Source organism: Lampetra fluviatilis, chromosome 35, assembly GCF_964198595.1.
Source record: "Lampetra fluviatilis chromosome 35, kcLamFluv1.1, whole genome shotgun sequence".
Taxonomy (NCBI): domain Eukaryota; kingdom Metazoa; phylum Chordata; class Hyperoartia; order Petromyzontiformes; family Petromyzontidae; genus Lampetra; species Lampetra fluviatilis.
Genome location: NC_136309.1, coordinates 12,235,240 through 12,247,541, shown reverse-complemented (window position 1 = coordinate 12,247,541; position 12,302 = coordinate 12,235,240). Strand labels below are relative to the sequence as shown.

Genomic DNA, 12,302 nt, shown 5'->3' with positions numbered 1-12,302 from the left:
CTTCCAATTGGTGTTGAGAATCTTCCGAATTATTGCCGGTGCTGGCGTTTTAGGTTTTTCAGGTGTTTTCCTTAAGTCACCCACATCTCACAGCTATAGAGAAGAGTTGCAATCACCAACACTATGTAAACTAAACATCTAACGTGTGTCTTCTTGGTTCTTTCGGTATAGTCACGCAGAATGGAAATAATAAAATAATAAAAATAAAACATAATAAAATAATTCTCATGACGTTTCGGCCACAACGCAAGCAGCCGTCCTCGGGTGAAGAACAGGTCTGTCGAGAAGACAGAGTCTGAATGACACACTCCAGGCTTGGAGCGACTATTTAAGCTGAGATGGAGGGGCGCCTTGACAAAAGAATTTGCATATGAAGAGGAATTTAGCATATTTATGGGAAATGCAGATATGCGATTATTACTACTTTAGCTGTACTAAGTACTAATCGAAATTTAGCGTGTGTTCTGATGTCGTGGTTGTTGAACATCAGAGAGATAGTCTGCCAACGACCAAGCTGGCACAGCAGATTCTGTGCTGAATCTCAACAACCGTGTTTGCTCACTGTGAGAGGTGACTGCCAAGGTAGGCACAGTGTTCTATATTTTTCATTTCCTCTCGGGCAATGTATATCTCCCTTGCTGGATATGATGGTTGACTGGGAGCAGGCTGATGGATAATTTTATTGTGATGTTCAGGATTAGCCCTCAGCTTTTGTGAGCATCAGAGAGGCAGTTAACAGCTGTTTATAGATCCTCCTTTAAGCACATCACGGTCATCTGTCTCCTGGAGATTGGTGATTGTAGCTGATGCTACGTTCTGACACAGATGCAAGAGAGGATAAAGAGGTTGCCGTCAGTCTGATATTGAATGACAATGCCCTGTGGCAGACACTCTTTGATTAACAGTTTCATATCTGCTTGGAAAATGGAGAAGAGTGTGGGTGGTACACAACCTTGTTTTACGCCCCAGTTAGAATGGCAAAGGGCTCGGAGGTATAGAGCTACTGCACAGGATGGAATCAGTCATCTGGTTGTGGAGGAGTCTCACAATGGTGGTTAATTTGCTTCAGCAGCCAAACTCTGACTTGGTTTTCCACAGAGACCTCACGGTTGACAGAATCAGAGGCTTTGGTCAGATTGATGAAGTCCATCAACATCTCTTGGTCTTGTTCTGGACATTTTTCCTGGATCTGCCTGGCTGCGAAAATCATTTTCGGTGGTGCCTCGTGATGGTCTCAAGCCATGCTCGGACTCTGGGAGTAATTCCTCTGTTGGAATGAGCAGACCAGTCTGTACGAGCCTCGCAGGCATTTCGCAAGCGATGGAGAGGATGGCAGTGCCTTGATAGTTGCCACAGTGTCGGCCTTGTCTCCGTTTTTTAAACTGGTGACGATGTTAGCGCTGCGTAAGTCAGCAGTGTTCTTCAGTGGACCAGGAGCATGTTTCTCCCCCCCACTTTCAGTACTTCAGCTGGTGTACCATCAGGACCTGATGATATTTGTCATGTTAAAAAACGTTGTTCAAGAGTGGAAAATGTTGGGACTGAAACGTAGGTCAGTTTTTAACAATGGTTAGGAGTCAGTGGGAAAACTATTTTAGTTGCTCAAGTTTTTGCTTACCGAGCTTTTGTCGCAGAACGTATCTCGCTCGTGAAGTGAGACGCGCCTGTAAGTTCAGCTCAAGGGTCGTTATGCAACTGGCCAATGAGGTAAATCGTGAGAACTTGTGAAGCGAAGAGGTATGTGTATCCTGTGCTGATTTACTTAATGTGTATTCTTCCTGTGAACTAATTTCTGATGCCAGCTGCATCTATCATGTGCAATGCCTGTATCTTGGTTGGCCACTAAAGTAATTTACAAGCAGCGTGAGTTAACTTAAAGCATATCCCTTATATTTTGGTACTGCAAATAACTGCCATGCAGACTTTATTTTCTTTCTTTCATTTTGGTTCAATATGTGTATACATATGATTGAGTCTGAAGTTTGTTCATGGGTTAATGTTTACAAGTTCTTAGAGGCATGCCAAAGTTACTTTTACGTTTTTAAAGCTCAGCTTAAATTGGCATAAAATTGGATGTTTTCCTTCTTAGAAAATGTATATTATCTGGGTACTGTATACAGCATTGATTGCTCGGTTTACAAAGTGCTTGAATAATAGCCTTGAATAAATTTTGAATAAAGTCTTCCTATTGACAGCAGGCACGTAGCGATGTCTTCTTTGGCTGAAGAGGCGCAGTGTTTGTTAAGACTTCGCATGTGCACACGTGTCATGGCACGTCCAGCTAGGATTTGAGTAATGCTGACCAAGCAACGCTGTTAGAATGCCAATTACTTCTTTATTTAAGAGCAGCCTAAATTGAGATGTAGCAAATCCCTTTGGTGCATTGTTTAACTACAGGTCGGAGGAAACCAGACTACCCAGATAAAACCCAGACATTCAAAACCTTTTTTTTTACAATTTTTTATTTTACGAGGTAAGTGCCCACTGAGCTATATAGCTATTTTTCAGAAGCGATCTGCCCACAAATGATAGCTCAACGAAGTGTCTTATCGCATGTAAATGTGTAATGGGTTCCGGAGACACTTGTAGAGGTAACTTCTTTATTACGATACCACACTCCAACAGTCCTGATACTCTGTTACAGCCTAGGGACACAGCCTAGGGACACAGCCTAGGGACACAGCCTAGGGACACAGCCTAGGGACACAGCCTAGGGACACAGCCTAGGGACACAGCCTAGGGACACAGCCTAGGGACACCGCCTAGGAACACAGCCTAGGGACACAGCCTAGGGACAGAGCCTTCTCCTAGCGTGCCTAACACTGGCTATGCTCTCGGGTCGTCTGGCTACAATTACCCTAGGGAAGGGTACCTGACCCGACCCAGCCAAGGTGCGGGTCTAGACTCTGGCTTCTTCGGAACTCGCCCTTACAAGGACGTAGAGCCGGGAGTCCCAGAGTCCCACCACTGGCCCGCACAGCGTCCCGGCCCTTACAAGAACAAGTGGGGCGAGGGGGTCCAGGGTCCTAAGCTGGCTGGTCTTGGGTCTTGAGCTGCGACTGGTCCCAATCGGCTGGGGAGGTCCCCATTTATGCCCCTTTGCCCATCGAGGGGTGGCGTTGCGTGGGATCGTAGATCCCCCGCAGCCCCCCCCCCCCCCCTTGGCGGTACAGGGCACCCTTGCAGATGGACCTTGTCTACCACTGTCGGTAAGCGTGGCCCATCTATGGCACTACAAATGTATTGTAGCCAAATACTCTAAATGCGTGTTGATTCTAAATGTGGAGGGAAAAATCGGAGGAACCGGAGAAAAATACACATGACCACAGAGAGAACATGCAAACTCCAAATGTACAGGCATAAAGGTCGGGATGAACCCACGACCTCCTGTATACCAGGCGAGGTAGTTAACATCTCGCCACCGCATCACCCTTGAGTATCACTCAAAAGAGGGTTACTCGCCACTACTATCTCCTGGCTACTACCTTGCAGCCCAACACCCACAACACCTGGCAAGCCCTGGATTATACTTAGGTGGTCACCCACCCAATCAAGGCTCAGCACTGCTTATCTTCTGAGATATGATGTGACTGGGCACATTCAAGTTGATTCGGTTGTATGTGCCTTTACACTAAGGTGCTTTACAGAACATTCTCAATGAGAAGCCTCACTGAATGAAGGTTTGTTCAGAATAAGAACAATGTAAAGTCTCGTTGAGATGCCTCGCTGCAGCGCTTCATTGATAATACCCGATGAGTGACTTTAAATAGAAACCTTGAGTTGGTGCTGCAGAGTTTTTCTTCTCCTGTGTGGCATGGCCAAGGGCCTGAGTTCAGGTTAACCCCATCCCTCTACCCATGTGGCTACTGCCCCGGACCTCCTGGCTCCTCCTCGTGCTGCTCCTTGTACTCCCATACTTCGTGCTGCTGCTGCTCCCTGTCTGTCCCGAAGCTGTGCTGCCGCACGTAGCACAGGTAGCAGGTCCACAAGAAGGCACAGACGCCCACAAACACTGAACGCGCGTACGGAGGCACCAGCGTGAAGTTGATGGTCTGCAGGACAGGGGACACGGCATCGGTAACAGCAGCTTGCAAACTTGGCCACCTAACAAACTAATTTCTTTATTCGGAAAAGCTTCACTGAGGAGGCCCGAATTCTTAGAGATGGCTCGGCTCAGGTTTGGGTTTGGCTCAAGAGAGCAAGTTGAAAACCCTAACACTCAACTTGAGCCAGCTCTGAGCATGATCCCAGCCGTACTTAAGATTTCCATCTGCTGAGCCGAGCCACCGCTGAGTATATCACTCGTGCGTATTTGACAGCAAGTGAGAGGCTTAAACCCAAGCCGAGTCCAAACTAAAGCCGAACCACGACTAAGATCATAGCTTTTAGACATTTTCAAAAGGATCCTGCATTAGCATGTTTGGCAACTTTCTTTTTTAAAGAATGGTTAATATGCAGGATAAAACTAATGACCATGAAAACCCAGAGCATAGACACAAACGAGAGACATCTATTGACCCCTGAGAAAATCTGTGGCCATCGGCAGGACAAATCGCTCGCCATTAGGGATGATGGCTGATTGTCAAGACCGGTGATGGAATGGGAACCTAAGGAGGGGTACACACCCCAGAGGATAACTGCCACAGAGACAACAGGATGAGACTGGCTCATTTGCAGGAGCTGGATGGATTGTTCCCTTACGAGACTGAGGTTTGGCAATGACTTGGAGATGCCTTCATTCAGCAGTGGACAGATCATGGTTGATGATGATGATGAACACTCAACAAAATTCAAACGGATGGGTGAATGAACACGCCATACTGTGGATATGGCAAACAGGTGTGCATGTGCAACATGAGGTTGCACGGACAAACCGCCAGTTGTTAAGGGGCGAAGCAGGTGCAAACTGGGTCGACCGGTTGTGTACGTTGAGACCGGAGGTGTTGCCAGGGAGATGGGAGATAAGGGTTGATTGATGGGCCGACAGGCGCCGGCCTGGCGAGAGCATAAAGAGACGCATGAGAGGTCTCGGATAATTAGCAGAGGGATATAAGGGTGTGTGCATGAGCGGAGAGGGAGTTGTTGCCGGAGTCGAAGAGTGAAGACATCTCGTCGCTGCCGCTCCAGCCATCAACGGAACCTCAACCCTCACGCCGTCGCTGGGCGGATGTTGGCTGATCCCCCCGCCCAGAACAGATGGGTGAGCGGGTCTGAGGGAGCTTAGGTGAGGGCAGCGGTGGAGATGTAGAGTTGCTGTGTGCGAAGACGCTGTGTGCGGAGTCGCTGAGAGCAGAGCTGCCAAGTGCAGGATAAGTGAGGTGGAAGGTAGATAAGAGTGGGGAGAGGTTACACATAAGTGACCGTATAGATAATTATAGGAGTGCCTACAACTGGTACAAGAATAAAGTGTAAACAGGTGACTTGTTACAACGTGTCGGTGTGAGTAATTTTATAAAAGCCACTACACATGTATCACGTTGCATCCTAACACTGCTGCCATCACCAACACTGCCTCAAAACACAACTACACAGTAAAGCCAGTGGCTTTTGGAATTTTCTTTTGTTAACAGCAGTAGAACGGGACTCAGTTGGTGACTCCTTAGAATTGGTGCATTATGAACAGGAAACATTTATAAAGATGTGATGCATTAGAAATTTTGAAGAACATGTAAACACATTCCTGCGGAGGGAGCTGGTAGGAACGTTGGGTTGCTCGGTCAATGGCCAGGGTCAACGGCGGCGTAGTATATTCCGCAAATATGCCCGACTGTGAGGGCGGGCACAAGCCGGCGTGATGTTAAACGTTGAGTTTTATAAGGGCACCATGGGGTGACCAGCCCGTCCCCACCCAGCCCCACCCTCCCACCCCCCACCCAGCCCCACCCTCCCCACCCAGCCCCTCCCCACCCTCCCCACCCAGTCCCTCCCCACCCTCCCCACTCAGCCTCACCCAGCCCCTCCCCACCCTCCCCTCCCCATCCAGCCACTCCCTCCCCACCCTCCCCACCCAGCCCCTCCCCACCCAATCCCTCCCCACCCTCCCCACCCAGCCCCTCCTCACCCAGCCCCTCCCTCCCCACCCAGCCCCTCCCTGCATGACGGACGGACACAATAATCCCCTGTGGGCTAGTGTAACCAGGAGGTTCCTACCAGAAACAATTTCTACTGAGATAGAGTGGTGCTTTCCAAACGTGCGGTACAATGTGGGCTCCTTGGTATGTATTTGTCAGGTATAAGTTACAGATGATGGTAAGAGGAGATGGTATTACCTGCATCGCCGACCAATAAACAACGCCCGTCTGCCAACAAGAAGAATGAGAAGATTGCATAAACGTTCATTTTACTGCAAAGACAAAGATTTCCCACACAGCCTCGTATACAGTTGGGGCAAGTGTGGTTCGTGACTTCACACGAGGAGCAGTGAACACGGTGTACGGACATAACTGGCCGGGTGGCTCAGCGGTAGCGTGGCTCGCAATTAGGCGCGAGTTCAAATCCTGGTGGATGGTTGACTTAGCCCATCGTCCCTCTGGAATCAAGACAATGAGTACTACTGTGTAGAGAAGTCAGCAGTGGTTGCCCTAGGGAGGGACTCACCCCCACCATAGGAATGTGGATTTTCCATGCTGGCTCACAGTTGTCAACGGGAGATGAGCACCGCCCCAATGCTCGTTTGAGCAGCAGGACATCACTTTGACTTTGTGTATAAAGTGAGTGCGCACTTCTTCGTATTTGAAAAAAGCCATCCAGCCTTTGAACCTATTCTGTTCTTCACAATATTTCGATTGGGCTAACAGGTAAATACGGGTCAAAGCTGACTGTGCCAACCTAACTGTTTTCTTCCCCCAAACATGTGACTGTCCCTGCTATCGACTTAATTTAGCATATTCTGATAATTTAAAAAAAAATTATTACAATGCTCGACTTGACTTAAAGCTTTCGTGACTGCAGGAATTACTCTTTGGTTCTTTCGGTAAAGTCACATACAAAGAAAATAAATAGAATAATATAATACGACGTTTCAATTGCAATACAAGCAACCGTCATCAGGTAAGAAGGAATGAGAAAACAAACCTAGTAAACTTAGAAATACAATGCAATACAACACAGAGAGTCGGCTAACACCACAGTCAACACCCTACCTGGTTGATTACGTTCTTCCAAAGATTGTTAGATTTGAGAGACAAAACACAGACACAGAGACACATATATACACAAGCAGAGACACATGTGTGTATCTCTGTGTGTCTCTGTGTGTCTCTCTCTACTTGTGTGTCGGTCTATGTGTCCCGTGTCTGTGTTTTGTCTCTCTCACGAATTTAGCAATCTTTGTGTAATAACAGCCATAGAGGGTTCACGTGGGGATTGGCTTGCCGGTCCTGCTTTGTAGCCAATAAGGGTTGAGACAGGGAGCATGGCCCCAGCGTGATCACGGCATGTCAGCAGGGGTGATTGGCCTGGCCATTCGGGGCCCCAGCTAATGGGGAGCCGGATCAGAGGCGTGGTCCCGGGATTGACAGGGAACCATCGGGAACGGTCAAGGCGGTCCATGGAGGAAGGGATGAAGAGAGAGAGAGAGGGAATGATCGAGAGCAGACTTGGGAACGACAATAGCAGGGTCACGCGCGTACGGGGGCTCTGGGTGCCACGTGCGCGGTGGGGACTTGGTGTGAAGTCTGCCCTCTCTCCGTTGTCTGCCAGCAACGGAGAGTGTGTGAGTAAAGTGTATTTGTGGAAGTGGAAATAAAAAGGACTGATTCCGAAGCCGTCTCAAGAAGGATTATTACATTTGGAAGAACGTAATCAACCAGGTAGGATGTTGACTGTTGTGTTAACCGACTCTCTGTGTTGTACTGCATTATACTTCTAAGTTTACTAGGTTTGTTTTCTCATTCATTCTTACCTGATGACGGTTGCTTGTGTAGCAATCGAAACGTCGTATCCTATTCAATTCTAGATTTGAAGCTTTTGTGACTGCAAGGATTCATATTCTTAGGTTTTTTCGGTAAAGTCACGTAGGTAAATGTTCAAGCTTACTTTACTACGCGTTTTCCGCACTCATTGACATGTTAAGTTTTTTACGCGTTTTCCGCACTCATTGACATGTTAATTTTTTTTATCTAACCCCTCCATCTCTCTGCCACCGCCCCCTCTGCCTATTTAAGGCCACTCCACAGAGACGATCTCCCTCTCTGTACCTGTGTTACTCTCTCTCTATGTATCTTGGTGATATCTGTCTGCTTATATGTCTGTCTATAGTTTTTCTGGTTAGAATTTTTTGTTGCTATCTCATTTATACCTGATGATGATTGCTTGTGTTGCAATCGAAACGTCGTGATTTTTATTTTTATTTTATTTTACTTTTATTAATTAAAATTTTAAATATTTACCTACGTGACTTTACCGAAAAAACCTAAGAATATCGTATCCTATTTAATTTATTTTCTTTCTACGTGACTTTACCGAAAGAACCAAAGAGTAATGCTCGACTGTTGAAAAAGTAATCGGTATAAAAAATGAAACATGGGCTGAAAATTCTCTCTTTACAAACAAGCTTAGGAAGTGGGATTTTCATTTGCTGGCCATGAACCATTGGTGTAAATTCCACATTGTTTTGGCATGGACCAGTTTAACCATATGAGCAATACTGGTGACCTCCCCACAAATTTTAAGCTATTTTAATGGTCCCGGAGGGATGAAGGGTTGATTCATTTGCTGACAGGATTATGAACTCACGACCATGTAATTGAGTCAAATGCTCTCCGTGTTGCCATCTGGCCAGGCTATAACATCTCGTTATACTATACATATTAATGGCATTGTGATCACCAAAATTACTGTGGAATACTGAAGTCAATGTGCACACACTTATGTTGATATGAAGCCGCGTGTGATTTAATTTGACATTTTCAACACCTTATAGGTTGGCCAAAACTTTTGCCTGAGGTCCTTAAAAATGTCTGGCTTTCCTTCCAGCAGACTCATCCCTGCACACGAGACAAAAAAAAAGATGTTGAAAGGTGTAATCACTAGATAAGCAAGTCAAAGTGAAGAGCAGTATTTTTAGTCACAGATCATCTCAAGCTTGATTCTGGCTCAAGTGAGCCGGTTCACGCCACGCTTACCTTTAGCTGGCTCCGAACACAGCCTCAGCCATGCCCAGGATGTTCATGAGCTCACCCTGAGCCGAGCCACGGCTGAGCGGCTCGCTCGTGCGTCTTTTAAATGCGGCTCAAGTCTGAACTGATCCGCATTAGAGGCCAAGCCAGAAGTGAGCTGTGGCTAAGAACACAGCCCAAAGTATCTCAGCTCAAACTTTGAGCCAGCAGTGAAATATTATCTGGGCAGAGGCAGTTGTCTTCACAGGAGACCACTGCAATAGTGATTGCACGCATAATTAAACCGGTGATACTTAAGCAATTGCACTATTAATGATTGCAAACTCGGCAAACGTTTAACTTGTAAAGCCTTTATTTTACAAGGCGCGAGGTGGCATGTTTTTTATCCAGGACTTCAGTTTGTCAGAAGTCTGCCAGTGGTTGGGATAGACAGAATGCCTCCTTGGAAATGTAGAATCCTCACCATTACCTCAGAACTGCCAAACTACAATAAGTGGGGCAACTCTCTACGATAGTTCCAGAGCACACGGCCCTTGTCAGTTTTCCCCGTTGTTATTTCTGTTGTTGGTGATCGAGACGCACGCACATTTCACCAACATTTGGACTAAAGACGTATTCAGTGACACACTGTGGCAGAAACTACGCGTGGATGCTTAGGGGGCACAATACATGGTAAGCAGTTTCCGATGAATACCTAACCTAACCTATGTTTATTGTACCAGGTAAGGCCCACTGAACTGTATAACTCTTTTACAGAAGTGACCTGGCGATCACAAACGATAGCTTAACAAAGTGGCTTATGTGAAAATGTATATCAGCCAAATACTCTAAATGCATGTTTTTAAATGTGGAGGGAAAAATCGGGAGGACCCGGAGAAAAATCCACGTGACCACAGGGAGAACATGCACACTCCAAATATACAGGCATCGTCAGGATCAGGATCAAACCCACGACTTCCTATATACCAGGCGAGGGAGTTAACACCTTGCTACTTCGGCACCCCCAAATGCTTAGGGGATACATGTACACAGTAAGAAATTGCCATTGAATAAAATCTCTTTCGATTAATATGTAGATATTATCAGTGAATGGAAAGCTTTGAATGATGAATGGTAAAGCAGTTAATGGTTACTAATCTTTCACCGGTTACTACCTGTGGATGCTGAGTGGGTAAAGATGGATGCAGGAACTTCTACCACTGGCTTACAGCTACCAATGGAGATGAGCAGGGAGACTGGCTCGAGAGCAAGGGTCGGCAACCTGCGGCTCCAGAGCGCATGTCGTGGCCCTTTTCTTTGTAAAAACTCAAATATAACTGATTAAATATGACATGGAATGGGTCACTATGGAATATCTTGATGACAACAAAATGTACAACAGTCAAACTATTGCTAAAGAGAAACTAAATTGGGACACAAACTAAATAGACGCATACCTGATCAACTTCTCATCTGTTGCATACCTGCTGCTGTGTTTGTGTTCAAATAGTTCCGCGTGTGATGCGAATCTCGAACGATGTTAGTCAAAGACAAAAACACAAAACATGGTTCCTCCATCATAGACGTTTTTGGGTTAGATCGCGTAAATATATAAATGTGTCGTTAAAACCCGCCACCACCCGACACAGCCAACTAGTAAGGGTTGTCACGTAAACAGAACATGCCAATTCGTCACTTGTACAGCACTAACCGGTGTGTTGGAGAGCCAAGCCAAAACATTTACAATCTGAGTACGACATTTCGCCAGTAATTACTTTTACGTGATCTAACCCAAAAACCTCTATTATGGATGATATTGGTCGCGAAAGTCTACGTGTTGAAATGGCTCCTCCTCCTCTGCTTGGAAAGGTTGCCGACCCCTGGTCTAGTCCGACATCTCCGTGAGCCCTATGAAGGGCGATGGAGTAAGCAAGGCGCCTCGATCGGACTCTTGGACTGAATGGCAGTGACCGGTGAGGGCTTCCTGGTGAACGCTAAACGTTCATTTGTGAATTCTCCATCGTTTCTGGTCAATACAAAGCAGTTGCCTGCAAATCTTTAGGCGGTGAGAGAGGCACGCCGACTCGTGAACGTTGGAGAGTGTTCAGCATTCAGCAGTCGGCGCCTGTGAATTGGAGACCGTTACCGGGGAAGTGGTCAACAGTCAACGATCAATGACTCGTGCTCACTGGGGAATGCTTTCTCGTTAGCAAGTCGTTATCGCCAGGGGTGGACATATACACTTCTATGGATCTTTAGGACGTTCAATTTAAAGATTGTTCATATAACGAACAGACATTAATAAACAAACATTCAACGCATTTCCTCAGTAATTATTCACGAATGCCAATGTATGGTGTGTCAAGGAAGGGCTATCGCCCCACTGCCCCCTGACGAAGGCTAAGCGGGTACCAGTGAAGAAGGCCGAGATGGTGATGGGCCCAGCCACCGTCTGATCCACCAGCACCTTGACCACCACTGCCCGCGCCGCACTCCCTGGAATCGCCCTCTCCAGGCCCCGTAGCCACACATAGTTGAAGTTGCCGTGGAACGCGAGGCCCAGCAGCGCAGCCCGTGCCGTGCGGGCCCCGTCGGGGTGATGGGGGGGACGCTGGTGGTGGCTGGGAGGCGGTGGAGGTCCCAAGAATCTCTGCTGGACCGCGTCGGCACCGGCGAAGAGGATCCCAAAGGCGGCCACGCTGCTCAGCCACGAATGCCTCCTCACCCACGTGGCGATGGTGTTCATGGTAGCGCCGTGCACAGCTTGCGTCCTTCTGCCTCCGCGAGATCCCGAGGAGTCGCCACAACTACTAGTCGGCTCGTGAGTGGTGGAACACTCCGCAGTCACTGAAGGCTCGCGCGTCCGTAGAACGTGCTCGTGCCCTCCTGCACTGGCGGCCTCTAATCTTCGACTTTTCTTTGTTCCTGGCGAGAGAGAATCATTGTTTCTCTTCGAGCCTCGCACTTTGTGCGCTGTATGTGTATAGAGTGAGCCCTATACGGGTTTACCTGTCGTCGTGTGAATTCCTGTTGTTTTAGTCCCACGTGACCTACACGCATTAGAGTTGGCACCGATACCTCGGGATCACTCCAATGTACGCCTTAGCCACTTCAGACTCACTGCTGCAACTCCACGCTGTGATGGCAGCAGCAGTGACGAGGAGCGTCCCGCCGCTATATATAGCTGTAGCTGGAATTTGCAAG

The 12,302-nt window shown here is 47.4% G+C and overlaps 1 protein-coding gene across 1 annotated transcript; it reads right to left on the bottom strand.

Moving 5' to 3' along the window:
- Positions 1 to 3,626: 3,626 nt before the first annotated feature.
- On the bottom strand, positions 3,627 to 11,877 carry MPV17L (MPV17 mitochondrial inner membrane protein like). The gene is made up of 4 exons (XM_078873044.1): positions 11,511 to 11,877; positions 8,917 to 8,987; positions 6,270 to 6,299; positions 3,627 to 4,052 (listed from the first exon to the last, which is right to left on the bottom strand). Exons 1-4 carry the CDS (start codon positions 11,842 to 11,844, stop codon positions 3,864 to 3,866), a joined length of 624 nt encoding a protein of 207 aa, XP_078729170.1. The 5' UTR covers positions 11,845 to 11,877; the 3' UTR covers positions 3,627 to 3,863.
- Positions 11,878 to 12,302: the final 425 nt, after the last annotated feature.